Source organism: Salmo salar, chromosome ssa25 (genome assembly GCF_905237065.1).
Source record: "Salmo salar chromosome ssa25, Ssal_v3.1, whole genome shotgun sequence".
Classification (NCBI taxonomy): domain Eukaryota; kingdom Metazoa; phylum Chordata; class Actinopteri; order Salmoniformes; family Salmonidae; genus Salmo; species Salmo salar.
This window is the reverse complement of record NC_059466.1, coordinates 47,842,899-47,865,724: the sequence shown is the minus strand read 5'-3', so window position 1 is coordinate 47,865,724 and position 22,826 is coordinate 47,842,899. Positions and strand designations below refer to the sequence as shown.

General features: G+C 42.9%; 1 protein-coding gene across 1 annotated transcript in view; it reads left to right on the top strand.

Moving 5' to 3' along the window:
* Nucleotides 1–22,826, top strand: part of LOC106586892 (syntaxin-binding protein 5-like) — a 252,842-nt gene that overhangs the window by 72,303 nt on the left and 157,713 nt on the right. Inside the window, exon 3 of the mRNA XM_014174622.2 lies at nt 9,688–9,769. Coding sequence (XP_014030097.1) covers nt 9,688–9,769 — 82 coding nt within the window. The remainder of the gene's footprint in view (nt 1–9,687; nt 9,770–22,826) is intronic.

Sequence of the window (22,826 nt, the reverse complement as noted above, 5' to 3'; positions counted from 1 at the left end):
ATCACTGGAACTGAGATGATCTGATTCATTGGGACTGTGATGATCTGAATCACTGGGACTGAGATGATCTGATTCACTGGGACTGTGATGATCTGAATCGCTGGGACTGTGATGATCTGAATCACTCAGACTGAGATGATCTGATTCACTGGGACTGTGATGATCAGATTCACACTGACTGTGATGATCTGATTCACTGGGAATGCGATCATTTGCTTGGGTGAACCCCAAAATATTTTATTGAAAGCTTTTGTTATCAAGATGGCACCCGTTGAAAAGCTAAATGTCACCCTGCTGGCCAACCTCTCCTGTCTCGTGGTAGCATACACAAGAGACGTGTTGACTACTCTGTAGTAACAACCGTACTGCTCCAGCTGAGCGTGTGTGAATCACACGGTATTGGGTAATAGGGAGCCGTTTGTGATTCTGACGATGTGAGCAGGCAGACTGGCACAGAGGTAGTGATCCATTGAAGATAGCAGCATCCTGGCTGACGTCTCTTCTCCTGGCTGACGTCTCTGCGGTGGCTCCCAGTCTAGATCTCTTGTGTGTATTTATCAAGCTAATGAAACCAGGACCATTTAACAGACAACCATGCAGGCAACCATGCGGAGAAAATAATTAGACCTACAACTAATTAGACCTACATACCATCCCTCCTTTTCTCTCTCTCCCTTTCATTCCATCCCTCCTTCCCTCCTTCTCTTGTCATTGTTTTAATAAGGAGACTGGAGGGAGTGAAGGAGACTGGAGGGAGAGAGGGAGACTGGAGGGAGAGAGGGAACCTGGAGGTAGTGAGGGAGACAGGAGAGAGAGGGAGACTGGAGAGAGAGAGGGAGACTGGATGGAGAGAGGGAGACTGTCTGCCCACCCCCCTCCTCAACCACCTCTTCCCTTCTGAGGAATGAGGAACAGGATGTTCAGACTGTTAATTCTTCTGGTCCCCAACAGCCCACCACCCAGCTAGAACACATAGAGACTGATCCAGCTAGACCACATAGAGACTGACCCAGCTAGAACACATAGAGACTGACCCAGCTAGAACACATAGAGACTGACCCAGCTAGAACACATAGAGACTGACACAGCTAGAAGACATAGACTGACCCAGCTAGAACACATAGAGGGTGACCCAGCTAGAACACATAGAGACTGACCCAGCTAGAACACATAGAGACTGACCCAGCTAGAACACATAGAGACTGACCCAGCTAGAACACATAGAGACTGACCCAGCTAGAACACATAGAGACTGACCCAGCTAGAACACATAGAGACTGACCCAGCTAGAACACATAGAGACTGACCCAGCTAGAACACATAGAGACTGACCCAGCTAGAACACATAGAGACTGACCCAGCTAGAACACATAGAGACTGACCCAGCTAGAACACATAGAGACTGATCCAGCTAGAACACATAGAGACTGACCCAGCTAGAACACATAGAGACTGACCCAGCTAGAACACATAGAGACTGACCCAGCTAGAACACATAGAGACTGACCCAGCTAGAACACATAGAGACTGACCCAGCTAGAACACATAGAGACTGACCCAGCTAGAACACATAGAGACTGACCCAGCTAGAACACATAGAGACTGACCCAGCTAGAACACATAGAGACTGACCCAGCTAGAACACATAGAGACTGACCCAGCTAGAACACATAGAGACTAACCCAGCTAGAACACATAGAGACTGACCCAGCTAGAACACATAGGGTCTAACCCAACTAGAACACATAGAGACTGACACAGCTAGAACACATAGAGACTGACCCAGCTAGAACACATAGAGACTGACACAGCTAGAACACATAGAGACTGACCCAGCTAGAACACATAGAGACTGACCCAGCTAGAACACATAGAGACTGACCCAGCTAGAACACATAGAGACTGACCCAGCTAGAACACATAGAGACTGACCCAGCTAGAACACATAGAGACTGACACAGCTAGAAGACATAGACTGACCCAGCTAGAACACATAGAGACTGACCCAGCTAGAACACATAGAGTCTAACCCAACTAGAACACTATAGAGACTTGGCCAGCTAGACCACATAGAGACTGTCCCAGCTAGAACACATAGACTGACCCAGCTAGAAGACATAGACTGACCCAGCTAGAACACATAGAGACTGACACAGCTAGAACACATAGACTGACCCAGCTAGAACACATAGAGACTGACCCAGCTAGAACACATAGAGACTGACCCAGCTAGAACACATAGAGACTGACCCAGCTAGAACACATAGAGACTGACCCAGCTAGAACACATAGAGACTGACCCAGCTAGAACACATAGAGACTGACCCAGCTAGAACACATAGAGACTGACCCAGCTAGAACACATAGAGACTGACCCAGCTAGAACACATGAGACTGACCCAGCTAGAACACATAGAGACTGACCCAGCTAGAACACATAGAGACTGACCCAGCTAGAACACATAGAGACTGACCCAGCTAGAACACATAGAGACTGACCCAGCTAGAACACATAGAGACTGACCCAGCTAGAACACATAGAGACTGACCCAGCTAGAACACATAGAGACTGACCCAGCTAGAACACATAGAGACTGACCCAGCTAGAAGACATAGAGACTGACCCAGCTAGAACACATAGAGACTGACCCAGCTAGAACACATAGAGACTGACCCAGCTAGAACACATAGAGACTGACCCAGCTAGAACACATAGAGACTGACCCAGCTAGAAACACATAGAGACTGACCCAGCTAGAACACATAGAGACTGACCCAGCTAGAACACATAGAGACTGACCCAGCTAGAACACATAGAGACTGACCCAGCTAGAACACATAGAGACTGACCCAGCTAGAACACATAGAGACTGACCCAGCTAGAACACATAAGACTGACCCAGCTAGAACACACTAGACAAGAGACTGACCCAGCTAGAACACATAGAGACTGACCCAGCTAGAACACATAGAGACTGACCCAGCTAGAACACATAGAGACTGACCCAGCTAGAACACAGACTGACCCAGCTAGAACACATAGACGTCCACAGCTAGAAGACATAGACTGACCCAGCTAGAACACAGACTGACCCAGCTAGAACACATACTGACCCAGCTAGAACACAGACTGACCCAGCTAGAACACAGGTACACACACATTGAGTTTCAAAGGTAGGCGTGCACACACACACGCATGCTCAAACAAACAAACACACGCTTGCACGCACGCACACACGCACGCACACACACACACACACACACACACACACACACACACACACACACACACACACGACACACACACACAATAGGCCATTCTTGCTTATGTACCTGTCATGTACCTGTAATCTAGTTTTGATGTAACTGTAATCTTGTTTTAATGTAACTGTAATCTAGTTTTAATGTAACTGTAATATAGTTTTAATGTACCTGTAACGTAGTTGTAATGTACCTGTTATGTACCTGTAATGTAGTTGTAATGTACCTGTTATGTACGTGTAATGTAGTTGTAATGTACCTGTTATGTACCTGTAATGTAGTTTTAATGTAACTGTAATGTAGTTGTAATGTACCTGTAATGTACCTGTAATGTAGTTGTAATGTAACTGTAATGTAGTTGTAATGTACCTGTAATGTACCTGTAATGTAGTTGTAATGTACCTGTAATGTAGTTTTAATGTAACTGTAATGTAGTTGTAATGTAGTTGTAATGTACCTGTAATGTAGTTTTAATGTACCTGTTATGTACCTGTAATGTAGTTGTAATGTACCTGTTATGTACCTGTAATGTAGTTGTAATGTACCAGTAATGTAGTTTTAATGTAACTGTAATGTAGTTGTAATGTACCTGTATTGTAGTTGTAATGTACCTGTAATGTGCTTGTTTAAAGGCTTTGGGGAGAGAAAAGAGATGCCCAGCCAAGCTCAAATGAACTGGACAGCTACAACTGTGCTTAATATATTGGCTGTGCATGGAAACAGATTTTTATCCATCTAGTTTATCTCCTTATGTAACATGGATGTATACGCTTGGAAGGCCCTGTCCACTCGATTTTACTGAGCCGATTGTGAGGCCTTTGATTTTTTTCCCCCCTAGTGGTTCTATCGATTTCAGTGTAAGAGAGGTATGAAGAGAGACAGAGGAGAGAGGACAGAGAGGGAGAGAGGAAAAAGATGAAAAGCGAGAGACAGATTGAAAGGATAATTCCCATTTGATGCTTTATTTTAAAGTGGGACTGACAGTGTGTTAACTAACTAGATATGAAACAAACAGACAATACTAATATCAGTCAAACACATAAAATTCCCAGTTTATGCTACAACACCAACTTTATACTTTATAAGAGGTTTGAAAAATAGGTTATTTTTTGTCTCAACATTCCATGATGTAAACTAAGGCGTTGTTGGCAGAATATATGTAGTTCAAGGCAGGATTAATATAATTCACAAATACATTTCTTGGTAGTCCAAAAAATACTGCTATCAAGTTGTAAATAACAGTTGGCCTGGTACATTGTTTACTGTTGGTTGTACAAAACATACTACTATCAAGTTGTAAATAACAGTTGGCCTGGTACATTGTTTACTGTTGGTAGTACAAAACATACTGCTGTCAGGTTGTAAATATCAGTTGGCCTGGCACATTGTTTACTGTTGGTAGTACAAAACATACTGCTATCAGGTTGTAAATCCCAGCTGGCCTGGTACATTGTTTACTGTTGGTAGTACAAAACATACTGCTATCAGGTTGTAAATCCCAGCTGGCCTGGTACATTGTTTACTGTTGGTAGTCCAAAAAATACTGCTATCAAGTTGTAAATCCCAGCTGGCCTGGTACATTGTTTACTGTTGGTAGTACAAAACATACTGCTATCAGGTTGTAAATATCAGTTGGCCTGGTACATTGTTTACTGTTGGTAGTACAAAACATACTGCTATCAGGTTGTAAATATCAGTTGGCCTGGTACATTGTTTACTGTTGGTAGTACAAAAAATACTGCTATTAGGTTGTAAATATCAGCTGGCCTGGTACATTGTTTACTGTTGGTAGTACAAAACATACTGCTGTCAGGTTGTAAATATCAGTTGGCCTGGCACATTGTTTACTGTTGGTAGTACAAAACATACTGCTATCAGGTTGTAAATCCCAGCTGGCCTGGTACATTGTTTACTGTTGGTAGTACAAAACATACTGCTATCAGGTTGTAAATATCAGTTGGCCTGGTACATTGTTTACTGTTGGTAGTACAAAACATACTGCTATCAGGTTGCAAATCCCAGCTGGCCTGGTACATTGTTTATTGTTGGTAGTACAAAACATACTGCTATCAGGTTGTAAATATCAGTTGGCCTGGTACATTGTTTACTGTTGGTAGTACAAAACATACTGCTATCAGGTTGTAAATATCAGTTGGCCTGGTACATTGTTTACTGTTGGTAGTACAAAACATACTGCTATTAGGTTGTAAATATCAGTTGGCCTTGTACATTGTTTACTGTTGGTAGTACAAAACATACTGCTATTAGGTTGTAAATATCAGTTGGCCTGGTACATTGTTTACTGTTGGTAGTACAAAACATACTGCTATTAGGTTGTAAATATCAGCTGGCCTGGTACATTGTTTACTGTTGGTAGTACAAAACATATTGCTATCAGGTTGTAAATCCCAGCTGGCCTGGTACATTGTTTATTGTTGGTAGTACAAAACATATTGCTATCAGGTTGTAAATATCAGTTGGCCTGGTACATTGTTTGCTGCCTCCATTTGGGATGCACTGTTTCAGTTTCAATGACTCAATATGTTGGACAAAAACGGATGAATGGACTGTAACTAAGACTGGGAATATCAATACAAACAAACTAGCAAGGGCAATGATCACAAGTTAGTCATAACGTGGCTAATATGCTAACATATATATTTATGTAGCAAGCTAAAATCACAGAGCCTTATGTCAGCTAGATAGCTAGCTAGCTGCCTAGAGGACGTCATGTCATTGGAGGAGAGAGCGAGTGACTTTATTTTACGAGGTGAGTTTTTCCCCTCGTATCGTTTTTCAGTGGCTACACAGCTAGAGCTGCACATGTAATTTGGTTAGCTAGCAAGAAATGTTAATCGCTTTGTTAGCTAGCTAGCTAGCTTTGCTGAGCAACTGTTTGCAGTTAGCATATCTCTTGTGTTCGCAAATTCACTCTGGCATGCTATTTACTCCGATTTCAGAGGACTTTTGTATGGGTGAGCCAGAGCGCATATAAACAGATGAATTTACAAACGCGCAACACCCGTTGAATATGTCAGTAGACGTAGGCAAAAAAAAGTTATGTTTAGTCACGAACGCTCTAGATAACAGCCTAACCAGCTCTGCTACAGTGAGTAAAATGGTAAGAGAGAGGTGTTCTATCATTTGTGTCTGGAAGTAGCTAGCTAGCAAGCTAGCCAACTTTAGCCAGTTAGCATGGTTGGGACAATGCATGCATTGGCAAGCAAGCTGCAGAAGGACGAGCAGGCTATTCCCAATCAGGTTTTTTTGTGCAAGTTTGATGGCCAACTAGTTGAAAAAGTAGATGAGAATGGTCTCTTTCATATGTGTTTTTCCCCCTGAGTTGATAGAGCCAACTGTTCATAATTTAGAGCCAAATATTTAATTACTGTACCAAAGTCGTAAAATTAATCAAATGATGACATTTTACGACATTTATGAGATTAGTCGATTTTTTGGGGGGGGCAAATTTCAGATCACTGTATCTCGGCCTCTGAATATCACAGGGACAACATATGTCTATCCCTGTGATCATCATGGATAGATCTTTACTGCACCAGTTCAGTGTTGCTCAGCCTCTGGTAGGGAAATCATACTTATATCTCTGTGATCAGCACGGTTGCACCATTGGTGTGCAGAAAGCAGCAAAAGTTATGTAGACCAAGGACCAGCTCAATTGCAGGGGTTAAATTGCAGTCCAATTTGAAGCAGAACAATTGTGTCACTATTCCATACCTGGTCTATTATTGTTAGTTATAAAAATGTTATTACGTGTTTTACATGTCTGAGGTCCAGACGTAGGAAAATAGAGGAAGGGTCATGGTGGAAAAATGACTTACAATTCTATTTTAGTTATTTCAAACTCAGTTCTGGGTAACGTTTTAATTTAGAAATGTTATTTAACCTTTATTTAACTAGGCAAGTAAGTTATGAACAAATTCTTATTTACAATGACGGCCTACCCCGGCCAAACCTAAACCCGGATGATGCTGGGCCAATTGTGCGCCGCGCTATGGGACTGCCAATCACGGCCGGTTGTGATACAGCCTGGAATTAAACCAGGGTCTGTAGTGACGCCTCTTGCCCTGAGATGCAGTGGCACAACTATATCTAAACAATATAGGATATTTTACAGCTAAGCAGCAATGTGATGTTTCTGTCTGTAATAATGTTAGGCCTGTTGGGACACAATCTGGAAACTAATATAACAATCAATATTGTTGTGGTATTAGCAGCAGCATGTAACATACTACCTCAGTCAGCCTGACTAACCGGTGTCTATATGTAGCCTCGCTACTTTTATAGCCTCGCTACTGTATATAGCCTGTTTTTTTACTGTTGTTTTATTTCTTTACCTACCTATTGTTCACCTGTGGTGGTTAATTTCTGCATTACCAAATGAGGAGAGTTACAAACTTCACACACCAGTCAGAGTTATACTTAAAACTACATCTTTAATAATTAAGATGCTTTTGCAAAAGCACTTGACTTTCAATGATGCGCTATCTCTAATGAACCATTGAAAAAGTGACTACACTTAAGTACAAAGAGCTTTTATACCCAAGATCCACCCCTCTCAACGTACATGATGAACAACAGATCTTAGGAACTGTTCACAAAGGGACCTTATACTTGAGAAAGGAGTATCCCTTAACCAGATAACATTCGCTATAAATTATCGTTCAGTTTGGTCCCTATGACGTGGTTCTAATCTTGTTCCTGGTACTTCATAGTACAAAAACACCATCTCATCCAATGGCATATATCAATTGTCAACTCTAGATACTCCCATCTCAAGTAAACCCCCTCTTGATCCCACTCCTGGACAAGCTCACTGAGGGGAGTGACTTGCGCACAGACATTGTGGAGACAAATAATTGGTTCCCCATTAATCACGCCATCTCTTCACATGGTTTAAGAATAGGTAAAGACACATTCACATATGAAGACAATGTTCCATTCTGTCCTCTTTCGTTTCTGATATTCTGCATAGCAACAGAGATATGTAAAAGACAAGTCTGACCTCTCCCCTCTCTGGGCCCCAAGTGACTGAGCCCCAGCTAAGGGAAAAGTGCAACTAAAAGACACCAGAGTCCAAAGGATACATTCTAATGACAAGTATCTCACATAAACATATTATGCTAATGAAACATCTTAATTATCTATGTTACCAAATGAATTCTGATTCATCCGCCACACACCTAATACCTTTTTTGCGTTATTGGTTAGTGCCTGTAAGTAAGCATTTCACTGTAAGGTCTACACCTGTTGTATTCAGCGCACGTGACAAATAAACTTTGATTTGATGGTATCAATCTCATGTTTCACCAGCACAGTGCTCACATGTTTAGCTGTTTCATTTAAACACTATTTATCACAGGACTAAAATGACAAGTACCATGACCGTGCGTGTATGTACGTGTGCATGTGTGTCTGTATGCATGTGTTTGTCCTGACACCTTGTGTGGTCAACCAGAACACTGGCTCTAAAGCCTCTGTTCTACTGCAGATAAAGAGCAGGATGGGTTGGCTCAGTCTCATCACCCCCCCAGAGCAGACAACCGGACTGTAACCGACAGCTCAGTTCTCATGGAAAGGTTATGGTTTCAGTTCCTTTCATGATGTCCGTCACTTCAGATAACACCGGGTCATTTCTTGTGTTTCTCCTCATCTGTGTTGAAGTGACTGGTGCATTTTCAACTTGTCTGAAGTAGAAGATGTCCACTTGACGTGATTCCAGCATTTTTATTTGATTTTGTTACCATTCCCATTAACCGAAAAGCTAGTCTTACTGGGGTTTGACATTTTATGTCCACAAGTAGCATGACCACAGGTAGTGGTAACCTGGAGAATCCATCTATGTTGCACTTCAGTGCAGCGCAGTTCTGACTTGCACTTACTTGATGTCGTAGGTGTGTGCTTACAAGAAATGAAGAATGCACATTTGTCCTTACGAACTCGCAGTCCGTAAGTCCTTCAATCACTGTAAGGTCGTATCCAAGTTCTGGAGATGGTCCTCTCCATCCTTTCCAGTGACGACGATGTCATCCAGATTGTACTCCTGGCAATCCACTCAAAGATCTGTTCCATCGCCCTGTGGAACAGCGCTGGCGAATGGTAGACAACAGTACCTGAAGAGCCCTTTGTGTGTCACGACGCTAAGCAATTTATTTTGACCTTTCATCCACCTGCATCTGCAAGTAGGGTTGGCAGAGTTTTTATTTCATTTTTTGTAGAACTTTTTGTATATATTGTGACAAATACTGTATATTGTACAAAAATACTATTTGCTAGTGTATCAAGTGATGTTACAGTTGGTGTGTGTGTGTGCGTGTGTGCGTGTGCATATGTGTGCTATATATTGTGTTGTGCTATGCCAATATATCCTACTTCCTGGATGTTTCCTTGACTGTGTGATGTCATCAGACTGGGCCGGCCTGGTGTGGACTGCTACAGCCAGCATGAGAGTGGAGCCGCTGTTCTCCAGCTACAGTTCCTCATCAATGAGGTAGGACTGCTTCTATTCTATTCTATTCCCCTTATCTCTCCATCCACAAATTCAGTTGGAATACAGTATTTCGTTGGCATTCTCTCTCAGCCATTTAAGGACAAATAATCTGTTCTGGAATCTTAGAGTTTTCCCCCCGACCATCTTCCTTTTTTTGAATCTGACATTTTTTTTCTCCAAATCTTGTTCTGGGCAGAAACATTCACATTTCACATCGTGAGGAGGGGCCCTATTGATTTCAAACCTTGACTCAACACTCTTTCAGCATGGTTTTGACTAATGGTATCCCTGTTATTTAGAGAGCGAGAGAGAGAGATATAGGAATGACAGAGACTGAGAGAGAGATATATAGGAAAGAGAGAGAGGGAGAGAGAGAGATATAGGAAAGAGAGAGAGAGAGAGTGAGAGCGATATAGGAAAGAGAGAGGGAGAGAGAGAGGGAGTGATATAGGAAAGAGAGAGAGCGATATGGGAAAGAGAGAGAGCGATGTAGGGAAGAGAGAGAGAAAGAGAGAGCGATGTAGGAGAGAGAGAGAGAGAGAGAGAGAGAGAAAGAGCGATATAGCAAAGCGAGAGAGAGAGAGAGAGAGAGAGAGAGCGATATAGGAGAGAGAGAGAGAGAGAGAGAAAGAGCGATATAGCAAAGAGAGAGAGAGCGACATAGGAAAGAGAGAGAGAGATACGAGAGAGAGAACAAGATTTATTGATACTTGAGGGTGAAGCAAGAAGGATAGTTTTCTGATGAAAACTAACAAAACAATCGTCGACCGCAGAGCAGAATGGATTATTCAAAACCAATGTAAGGCCCGATAGGTGTTGATGTCTACTCTCAACTAGCTCTCACCGTCTCACGTCAGAATTAGACGTTCATGTTTCTCAAACATCAAATTTCAAAGTTGCTGCAAGTTGTTGCAAACGTCAAATTTCAAAGTGTTTAAGGCCAAGTTTGTTCATTAACTCAGAATGTTTAATTGTCCTTGTTCAGGTTTAATCCCATAAACTGGATTTATTCACTCCTGAGGACAAAGGCTGTCTCTATATGTTAGAGGTAGACTAAAGGCTGTCTCTCTATGTAGAGGTAGACTAAAGGCTGTCTCTCTATGTTAGAGGTAGACTAAAGGCTGTCTCTCTATGAAAGAGGTAGACTAAAGGCTGTCTCTCTATGTTAGAGGTAGACTAAAAACTGTCTCTCTATGTTAGAGGTAGACTAAAGGCTGTCTCTCTATGTTAGAGGTAGACTAAAGGCTGTCTCTCTATGTTAGAGGTAGACTAAAGGCTGTCTCTCTATGTTAGAGGTAGACTAAAGGCTGTCTCTCTATGAAAGAGGTTGACTAAAAACTGTCTCTGTTAGAGGTAGACTAAATGCTGTCTCTCTATGTTAGAGGTAGACTAAAGGCTGTCTCTCTATGTTAGAGGTAGACTAAAGGCTGTCTCTCTATGTTAGAGGTAGACTAAAGGCTGTCTATCTATGTTAGAGTTGACTAAAAACTGTCTCTCTATGTTAGAGGTAGACTAAAGGCTGTCTATCTATGTTAGAGTTGACTGAAGGCTGTCTCTCTGTAACTCAGTTGGTAGAACAGGGACCTCTGTAACTCAGTTGGTAGAACAGGGACCTCTGTAACTCAGTTGGTAGAACAGGGACCTCTGTAACTCAGTTGGTAGAACAGGGACATCTGTAACTCAGTTGGTAGAACAGGGACCTCTGTAACTCAGTTGGTAGAACAGGGACCTCTGTAACTCAGTTGGTAGAACAGGGACCTCTGTAACTCAGTTGGTAGAACAGGGACCTCTGCAACTCAGTTGGTAGAACAGGGACCTCTGTAACTCAGTGTGACGATCGTCAAAAGGAGTAGACCAAGGTGCAGCGTGGTAAGTGCTCATGATACATTTATTTTTAACTCGGAACACTAAATCAAAACAATAAACAACAGAAAACGAACATCACGTTCTGCAGGCTAAACTGAGCTGTATAAAAACAAGATCCCACAACTGAAGGTGGGAAAAAGGGCTGCCTAAGTATGATTCCCAATCAGAGACAATGATAGACAGCTGCCTCTGATTAGGAACCATACTCGGCTCAACACAAAGAAATAGAAAACATAGAATGGAACATAGAACTTTTCCACATAGACTGCCCACCCCACACCCTGACCTAACAAAACAGAGAAATAAACCGTCTCTCTCAGGTCAGGGTGTGACACTCAGTTGGAAGAACATTGTGTTTGCAATGCCAGGATAATGGGTTTGATTCCCTGGACCTCCCAAATGTAAAATGTATCCACGCATGACTGTAATTTGCTTGGGATAAAAGTGTCTGCTGAATGGCATATGTTGTTATAAGAGGGGTTTGTACATCAAATCAAATTGTATTGCTTGCGTACACAGTTAGCAGGTGTTATTGCAGGTGCAGCGAAGTGCAAATTGTTCTATTTCCTAGCAATCAATGCAGTAAATGTCAAACAAGCAAACAATAATAGAAAATTCAAATAAAATAAAACATTTTTTTATAGCAGTATATATATATATATATATATATATATATATATATATATATATATATATATATATATATATATACGTACAGTTCCTTCGGAAAATATTCATACCCCTTGACTTGTCCCACATTTTATTACATTACAGCATTATTCTAAAATGTATCAAATACAATTAAAATCCTCAGCATGTAACGGTTGTCCAAAGAAGTAGACCAAGGTGTAGCCTGGTAAGTGTTCATCTTGATATTTATTATTACTCATAACCCTTAAACAAAATAATAAACAATTGTAAACGACCGTCACGTCTTGCAGGCCTACCGAGCAGTACAAAAATAAGATCACACAACTCAAGGAGGGAAAAGGGCTGCCTAAGTATGGTTCCCAATCAGAGACAACGATAGGCAGCTGCCTCTGATTGGAAACCATACCTGGCCAAAACATAGAAATATAAAACAGAATCCCCACCCCCTGACCTAACAAAATAGAGAAATAAACCATCTCTCTCAGGTCAGGGCGTGACAGTACCCCCCACCAAAGGTGCGGACTCCTGGCCGCAAACCTGAACCTATAGGGGAGGGTCCGGGTGGGCATCTATTCTTGGCGGCGGCTCTGGTTCGGGACGTAGCCCCCACACCGCCCGCTGATCCCCCCCGCTTCTGTGTCGCCGGAGGAACCAGACCGTGGATCATTGCCGGAGGCTCTGAACTGCCGACCGCCGCTGAAGACTCTGGGCTGCAGGCTGCCGCTGAAGACTCTGGGCTGCAGGCCGCCGCTGAAGACTCTGGGCTGCAGACCGCCGCTGAAGACTCTGGGCTGCAGATCGCCGCTGAAGACTCTGGGCTGCAGACCGCCGCTGAAGACTCTGGGCTGCAGACCGCCGCTGAAGACTCTGGGCTGCAGACCGCCGCTGAAGACTCTGGGCTGCAGACCGTCGCTGAAGACTCTGGGCTGCAGGCCGTCTCAGGAGGTTCCGGGCTGCAGGCCGTCGCTTGAGGCTCTGGACTGGGGAGCGTCGCTGGACGCTCCGGACTGGGGAGCGTCGCTGAAGGCTCCGGACTGGGGAGCGTCGCTGAAGGCTCCAGACTGGAGAGTGTCGCTGTACTTTCCGGACTGGGGACCGTCGCTGCAGGCTCCGTGCCATGGATCATCACTACAGGTTCCGCGCCATGAATCATCACTGGATGCTTTGTGCCATGGATCATCACTACAGGCTCCGGGCCATGGATCATCACTACAGGTTCCGCGCCATGAATCATCACTGGATGCTTTGTGCCATGGATCATCACTACAGGCTCCGGGCCATGGATCATCACTGGAGGCTTCATGCCATGGATTATCACTGGAGGCTTCGGACCATAGATCATCACTGGAGGCTTCCGACGTGGAGCTGGAACCGGTCTCACCGGACTGGGGAGACGCACAGGAGACTGGGTGCGCAGAGCAGGCGCAGGATAACCAGGGCCGAAGAGACGCACTGGAGACCAGGAACGCTGAGCTGGCACACTTCTTCCTGGCTGACTGCCAACTCTAGAAAATAAAGGAAAGCCGCACACTCTAAGAGCTCAGATGCAAAAATTTAATCACCAACGTTTCGACAGCGAAGCTGTCTTCATCAGGGTATCATCAAACACTGCGAGATGAGTCATTTATATAGTGTCAAGAGACACACAGGTGTTTGTAATCATGGCCAAGTATGGCCTAATATCATTGGTTAACTCAAATATTTAAAAAAATGGCATACAAAGAACATACAAAAAGACAAACAAATGGATAGCATACGATCATAGCATTTGTAGTCTAAAATGTATCTAACAAACAATTACAATGGCAAAATCACAATTATCACAAGAATGGCTTCAGATCAAAGTCTATGTTGAGACCGAAGGGAGCAAGGGTCTTTAAATTAAAGATCCAGGCAGCCTCTCGTTTCAACAATAAATTATCAAGGTCACCCCCTCTCCTCGGGAGGGTGACATGTTCAATACCAATATAACGCAGAGACGAAATCGGATGGTTTGCTTCCAAAAAGTGGGCCGCAACTGGGTAAGTTAAGTTTTTGCACCTAATGGTGCTACGATGCTCTGAGATACGTACTTTTAATTCACGCTTTGTTTTACCCACATAATTTTTACCACAAGGACAAGTTATAAGATAAATAACTGCCTTAGTGGAACACGTAATAACACCTTTAATTGGGATAGATTTCCCTGTTTGGGGGTGTTTGAAGGATCTACATTTATAAGTGCCATTACATTGAGCACAGCCATTACACTTGTAATTTCCATCCAGTATGGGCGCAAATAGACGTTGTTCAGGAATATCTTGGGGTGGTAAATCAGAGTGTACCAATTGGTCTCTGAGATTTCTTCCCCGCGAGAATACGACCAGGGGAAGATCAGAAAACACATTAACGAGACTATCATCATATTTCAGAATGTGCCAATGTTTGTGAACGATTCCTTTAATTTGTTCAGAGCACTTTGAATAGCGGGTAGTGAGAACGCAAGAATGCGTCTTTTTGCGAGACTGACCTTGAAAAAGGTCATGTCTCGTTTTGTTTAGAATTTTCTCAATGGCAATATTAATCTGATCATTGTTGTACCCCCTCTCCTTGAACTTATCCTGAGTCTCAGCCATATTTCTGTCGAAATCTGATTGTTTAATACAAATTCTTTTGATTCGACAGAATTGGCTGTAGGGCAAACTATTTTTCAAGGGCAGTGGGTGACAACTATCAGCCCTCAACAAACTGTTACGATCAGTAGGTTTCCTGTAAAGATCAGTGTATAAAACATTATCTTCACACACGATCAGAAGATCAAGAAAACTAATTTGACGTGTATCAGATTGCATAGTAAATCTCAAATGTTCAGAACAGGAGTTAAGGAAAGCATAAAACGCCGCCTGACTGCCAACTCTAGCACGGCAACTGTAAGGAGCTTGCACCGAGCGCACCGGGCTGTGAGTGCGTACTGGCGACACAGTGCGCATCACCGCATAACACGGTGCTTGCTCGGTCACTCGCTCCCCACGGTAAGCACGGGGAGTTGGCTCAGGTCTCAACCCTGAACTCACCAATCTCCCCGTGCCCCCCCCCCCACACACTTTTTGGGGGCGTCGCCTCTCGGGCTTCCGTTGTTGCCGTGCTTGTTCCTCATAGTATCGCCATTCCGCTTTCGCTGCCTCTATCTCCTCTTGCGGACGGCGATACTCCCCAGGCCTTGTCCAGGGTCCTGCCCCATCCAGGATTTCCTCCCAGGTCCAGTCCTCCTGACCACGCTGCTTTGTCCTTTGGAGGTGGGATGTTCTGTATCGGTTGTCCAAAGGAGTAGACCAAGGTGCATCCTGGTAAGTGTTCATCTTGATATTTATTTTTACTCAGAACACTTAAACAAAATAATAAACAATGGTAAACGACCGTCACGTCTTGCAGGCATAGCGAGCAGTACAAAAATAAGATCACACAACTCAAGGAGGGAAAAGGGCTGCCTAAGTATGGTTCCCAATCAGAGACAACGATAGGCAGCTGCCTCTGATTGGAAACCATACCTGGGCAAAACATAGAAATATAATATAATATAGAATGCCCACCCCACACCCTGACCTAACAAAATAGAGAAATAAACCGTCTCTCTCAGGTCAGGGCGTAAGACAGCAATCTACGATTCCCCATAATTACGAAGCGAAAACTACACTTTTTTTACATTTATGATTTATGAAATATAAGTATTCAGACCTTTTGCTATGAGACTCGATATTGAGCTCAGGTGCATCCTGTTTCCATTGGTCATCGTTGAGATGTTTCTACAACTTGATTGGAGTCCACCTGTCGTAAATTCAATTGATTGGACATGATTTGGAAAGGCACAAACCTGTCTAAATAAGTTCCCACAGTTGACAGTGCATGTCAGAGCAAAAACCAATCCATGAGGTCAAAGGAATTGTCCGTAGAGCTCTGAGACAGGATTGTGTCGAGGCACAGGTCTGGGGAAGGGTAGAGAATGCCAAGAGTGTGTAAAGCTGTCATCAAGGCAAAGGGTGGCTACTTTAAAGAATCTCAAATATAACATATCTTTTGATTTGTTTAACACTTTTTTGGTTACTACATGATTCCATATGTGTTATTTCATAGTTTGGATGTCTTCACTATTAATGTACTATGTAGAAAAAATGATAAATAAAGAAAAACCTTTGAGTAGGTCTGTCCAAACTTTTGACTGGAACTGTATATATATTTAGTATGTAAACATTATTAAAGTGACAAGTGTTTAATGACCATGTACATACTGTAGGGCAGTAGTCTCAAAGGTGCAGGATAGAGTACCCAATGGTAGCCTGCTAGTAACAGTGACTAAGGGGCAGAGTAGGGTACTGGGCGGAAAGCAGGGTACTGGGCGGAGGCCGGCTAGTCGTGACTATTTAACAGTCTGATGGCCTGGAGATAGATGCTGTTTTTCAGTCTCTTGGTCCCTGCTTTGAGCACCTGTGTCTCCTCCTTCTAGATGATAGCGTGGTGAGCAGGGCGGTCAGGTAAAATGAGCAGAAGAGGCATTGTGTTAGATGAGAAGAATGAGCAGAAGAGGCATTACATGGATGAATGTTCAGACAGCTAGATGCTGATGCAGTTGTAAGTTGTAAGTATATACTGTATATATATCGGTGTTTTGTGGCTTGGTTTTACATGCTATTTGGTTTGGACAATCTGTTATGCTTTTGTAGTTAAAATAACCCCTTTTATTGCACACAGAGTTAGTCCATCCAACGTATTATGTGATTTTGTAAGCACATTTTTAGTCCTGGACATATTTAGGCTTGATATAACAAAAGGGGGGAAAACTTATGAAATACATTTTAGTTATTTATTTTGTAATAATTTGTAAAAAATCTTAGATTTTTCTTTTTACATTTGTGTAGCTCAGTGACAAAAGAAAACAATACAATTAAATCCATTTCAATACCACTTTGTAACGCACCAAAATGTGAACAAATTCAGTGGGCGGTGAAGACTTACGATAGGCACTGTACAAATGCAGTCCTCTCTAACGCATTAATAGATGAGGTGAGTGCTGGTTGTTATGTTAACACAGTATCCCTGAACCTACGGTTCAGCCTAAATCCCTTATATCTCAGCATGCCTCATTTTATCCAAGGCTGCATGTTCCATTCTCTCTGCCTGTGTTGATATCATTATCATTACATGATAATTACACAATAATGCAGTTCAAGACCCAGGTTTTCCCAGTCTGCCTCTCCTTCAATCTTCCTATCCTCACCTCCTCTCCAAGACTTGTTTTATAGCTGCTCCCCCTCCTCTCTTCCTCTCCAAGACATGTTTAATAGCTGCTCTCCTCCTCTCCTCCACTTTATCGGTCTCCCCGTGCCTTCCCTCTTCCCCTCCTTGCAATTCGTAGTGTTCTCGTTTCGTTCCTGCGCTCTTTGGCATTTCTTTGAAGAGAGGAGACCAAGAGCTTGTTTCTGTAAACACAATAGGCGTGCAGTCTCCCGTGTCACTAGTCTGAGTGACAGGATCGTGACTGACAAGCACACACAACAGATTACCACCCTGCTAGTGGCATCAGAGAGAGAGAGAGAGAGAGAGAGAGAGAGAGAGAGAGAGAGAGAGAGAGAGAGAGAGATTGAGGGGAGGTTGCGGGTAATATGGAGAAATGCAACAAAATAATAAATGAGGGAGATAGTGATAGAGAGTGGCAAAGTAGGAATAACAAAACAAGAGATGGGCAGACCAAAATTGGCCCCCCAAAAAGAGTTAAAGGAACACAGAGCTGAAGGAACACAGAGCTGAAGGAACACAGAGCTGAAGGACCACAGAGCTGAAGGAACACAGATATAGATTTATCGACCAATTCCTCCTCCCACCATGCACTCTTTAAATAGCCTTCCTCCGTGTCAGTGAGGGGCTGTTATGTTAAAACCAGGACTCCAATTGAGGGAGTATGAGAGAGTATGCCTTAGGCCTTCATTTTATTAAAGTAAATGGGTCTACCCATTGTTAACCCTAAGATTTTGAAGAAAATTAAACAAATCGGATTGTATAACGTGATCTATAACAGCGCTATGGTCCGCAAATTCTTTATGCTAGAAACACACTGTAAAAATACCCGGGAAAGACATGACTCCGATGCATATGGGGATACCATTGGTTAGTTTCTTTGATATTCAGAGGCTAAGCTACAACATTCTATAGCTGAGGAGACAAAAAATTGACTTTGCTTGGGATCTAATACTGTCACTATTGTCACGGCCCCTCTGCAGTGCAGGGGCGGTTCCTCCTGCAGGCAGAGGAGGGTCGTTAGTGATTGGAGCCAGCTGGGCTCAGGGTATTTAAACTGCTTCACTAACCTCTCTCTCTCTCTCCCCCTGCTCCTCCTGTTTTGTTTGTTCCTTTGTAGGTTTACTTAGTTTCCACTCAGTCATGTTTACACACACACTGATTCATGCATCCATGCACCTTACATACACCCTACATTGTGACATTTCCACACCTCATTCCTTTTTCTTTGTTTAACGTTAATAGTTTTTGTTTACAATAAAGAACCTTTTGATTGGCCTATACCTGTTGTTGATGTCCCCTCATTTTTGCCACAGGCTATGAGCCGGCCTGTGACACTATCAATTGATTAAGCTATTCATTTTCTGTCCAGTAGAAGATGTTTAAACCCAGACAGCTTTTAGGGAGACCTCTCGGTAGGTTAAGCCACGGAAGAACAGTAGCCAGCAGTTAAAGCTTACATTTTTCTGCATCGGTAGTCCTACTATGTCTGCGGTGGAAAGGTAGGCCTACTATGTCTGGGGTGGAAAGGTAGGCCTACTATGTCTGGGGTGGAAAGTTAGGCCTACTATGTCTGGGGTGGAAAGGTAGGCCTACTATGTCTGGGGTGGAAAGGTAGATCTACTATGTCTGGGGTGGAAAGGTAGGCCTACTATGTCTGGGGTGGAAAGGTAGGCCTAGTATGTCTGGGGTGGAAAGGTAGGCCTAGTATGTCTGGGGTGGAAAGGTAGGACTACTATGCGGTATGTCTGGGGTGGAAAGGTAGGACTACTATGTCTGGGGTGGAAAGGTAGGCCTACTATGTCTGGGGTGGAAAGGTAGACCTACTATGTCTGGGGTGGAAAGGTAGGCCTACTATGTCTGGGGTGGAAAGGTAGGACTAGTATGTCTGGGGTGGAAAGGTAGGCCTAGTATGTCTGGGGTGGAAAGGTAGGCCTAGTATGTCTGGGGTGGAAAGGTAGGACTACTATGTCTGGGGTATGTCTGGGGTGGAAAGGTAGGACTACTATGTCTGGGGTGGAAAGGTAGGACTACTATGTCTGGGGTGGAAAGGTAGGCCTACTATGTCTGGGGTGGAAAGGTAGGACTACTATGTCTGGGGTGGAAAGGTAGGTCTACTGTGTCTGGGGTGGAAAGGTAGGTCTACTGTCTGGGGTGGAAAGGTAGGTCTACTGTGTCTGGGGTGGAAAGGTAGGCCTAACTTTTGAAAGCACCATGCTCGTTATCCTAATGACGTCTCAGATTGAATTATTTACAAACATGGACAGTTTCATTGCAAACAAGACACACTGATTTGGCGTTGGAAAATGATGATAAGATGAACACAGACCTATCTCTCTGTCGATTCCTAGCCTGTCATTTCATTCATTTGGGTGGTATAAAAAATATTCTGCTAATTTGTAAAATGACAGAATTAAATTCCATTTTTATAAAAGGCACATTTGTTTCTCGGAATTGGAAATACGATGATAGATTCATGCTTTTACTATAAAGGAGATATGCGTTTACAGGATGAAGAACAGTTTCTAAAACTGCATATCTAAGGCTCTGGTCTGTCCAGGGAGTGAGGGTAAATGGTAAAACATGTTCTCTGCTATCCACTTTATGTTTTAATTATTATTTTGGGTATAGGGGTCACTTAAAAAAAAAAGTGTTTAGGGAGGGAATAGGTGAAATATATTTTGCTGAAGAGATCATCCATTTTATTTTCAGAGAGGTCCGTTTTATTTCTGAAACCCTTATTATAATTAACTTTCACTCCCTTATAGTTGAGCATATCCGAGTTAATGTTATTCGCCACCCAACACACCTAGAGCTCTCTAAAACAGGATAAGGGTTCAGTGACACCAAATTGGGCAAAGAGGGTGAGAAACACAAGCAATTATGTCGTTCATTATTTTCCCTGCTGCTTAATTATTTTGTGAAGGTTAATTTATTGTGGTTTATAAACAGCTCATATCCCTCACATGCTAATATGCTGTTATGAGTAGCTGTCATGCTTTTAACAGGGAGGGAGAGGTTATACACAGTGAAGGTCAATCTCTCACATTGAAGACAAAACAAATGAATGAGTCGTTAACTGAAACAAGTATTACCCAACAACAATAAATAATGTATTCTCTCTACAGGGCTATAGGAACATGTCTGAGTTACAGCTAACGTCTACAGGGCTATAGGAACATGTCTGAGTTACAGCTAGAGGTCTACAGGGCTATAGGAACATGTCTGAGTTACAGCTAACGTCTACAGGGCTATAGAAACATGTCTGAGTTACAGATAACATCTACAGGGCTATAGGAACACATGTCTGAATTACAGCTAACGTCTACAGGGCTATAGGAACATGTCTGAGTTACAGCTAGAGGTCTGAGTTGAACTGACACCTCATTTACAATCCTTTCAGTGATAACATGTACATTTTCCCCCAGTGTCCCAGATGGCTCTTTTCTCAGTCGAATGGCATTCTGCGCTTGCCAAGTCTGTTAACCCCCAACAACAACTGCTCCCTGGTGATGTGGACGTCTATTAAGGCAACCCCCCCCCCGCACCTCTCTGATTCAGAGGGGTTGGATTAAATGTGGAAGAGACATTTCGACAGTGGTGGATAAAGTACCCCAATTGTCATACTGTAGTAAAAGTAAAGATACTGTACCTTAGTAGAAAAGTGAAAGTCACCCAGTAAAATACTACTTGAGTAAAAGTCTAAAAATATTTGGTTTTAAATGTACTTAAGTATCAAAAGTAAATGTATTTGCTAAAATGTACTTAAGTATAAAAAGTAAAAGTATAAATCATTTAACATTCCTTAAATTTAGCAAAGCGGACGGCATGATTTTCTTGTTTTTTTTAAATTTACTTACGGATAGCCACTCCAACACTGAGACATAATTTACAAACGAAGCATTTGTGTTTAGTGAGTCTGCCAGATCAGAGGCAGTAGGGAGGACCAGGGATGTTCTCTTGAGAAATGTGTGAATTGGACCATTTTCCTGTCCTGCTAAGCATTCAAAATGTAATGAGTACTTTTGGGTGTCAGGGAAAATGTATGGAGTAAAAAGTACATTGTTTTGTTTAGTAATGTAGTGAAGTAAAAGTAAAAGTTGTCAAAAATATAAATAGTAAAATAAAGTACAGATACCCCAAAAAATGACTTAAGTAGTACTCAAAAGTATTTTTACATAAGTAGTTTACATCACTGCATTTCGGTTGAAGGCATTCAGTTATGCAACTGACTAGGAACCCCCTTTCCCACTGGGCTCCTGAGTGGCGCAGCGGTCTAAGGCACTGCATCTCAGTGCAAGAGGCGTCACCACTGACCCTGTTTCGATTCCAGGCAGTATCACAACCGTCCGTGATTGGGAGTCCCATAGGATGGTACACAATTGGCCCAACGTTGTCTGGGTTTGGCCCGGGGTAGGCTGTCATTGTAAATAAGAATTTGTTCTTCACTGACTTCCCTAGTTAAATACAGGTTAAATTAAAATAAAATTCCCTTCCCTACTTTTGACTGCGGCGAATAGGACTCGCATATACTGATTCTCTGTGTCATTACATCTGCGTTTCCAAGTAATAACTGTCAACCTCTGTGTCTGGGGACCTCATTTCTCCCCTGTTTCTCTACATACAGCTCCTGTCTGCAGAGACATATACATCTGCTGGTGTCTATTTTCTGTCAACACATACACAGCATTTACATGTTTTACATTTAGCAGAAGCTCTAATGCAGAGCAACTTACAGACGCAATTAGGGTTAAGTAAGTGCCTTGCTCAAAGGCACAACGACAGATTTTTCACCTAGTCGGCGCAAAGATGAACTGCTAGGCTACCTGCCTCCCCATTTCCGAACATATACACGCTATACACTAACATGCACCACATGCAGTGCAACTCTCTCAACTCTCTTTCATCCCCAAACTCCGTCGTACTCCCTCCCTCTCTTCCTCCCACTTTCTCCCTCTCTTTCTCAACTTCAGAGGAAATCGATTTGTAAGTTATTATACACACTTCTCCTCTCCCCTGCCATTCTTCCCCTGTTCCTTAGTGTGGACACACAGCAGGCACTGGAGAGGAGAGGAATGTGCCTATTTAAAAGCTAGAAAAAAAGGAGTAACTTGCAATGTTTTATTTTTTTAAAGTATCTCCCTTGCTGGAAAAGGTTTGAGAGCCCTAGTGTACTGACTGTCTATGTTCTGTACCTCTCCTTCAGGGAGCCCTGGTGTACTGACTGTCTATGTTCTGTACCTCTCCTTCAGGGAGCCCTGGTGTACTGACT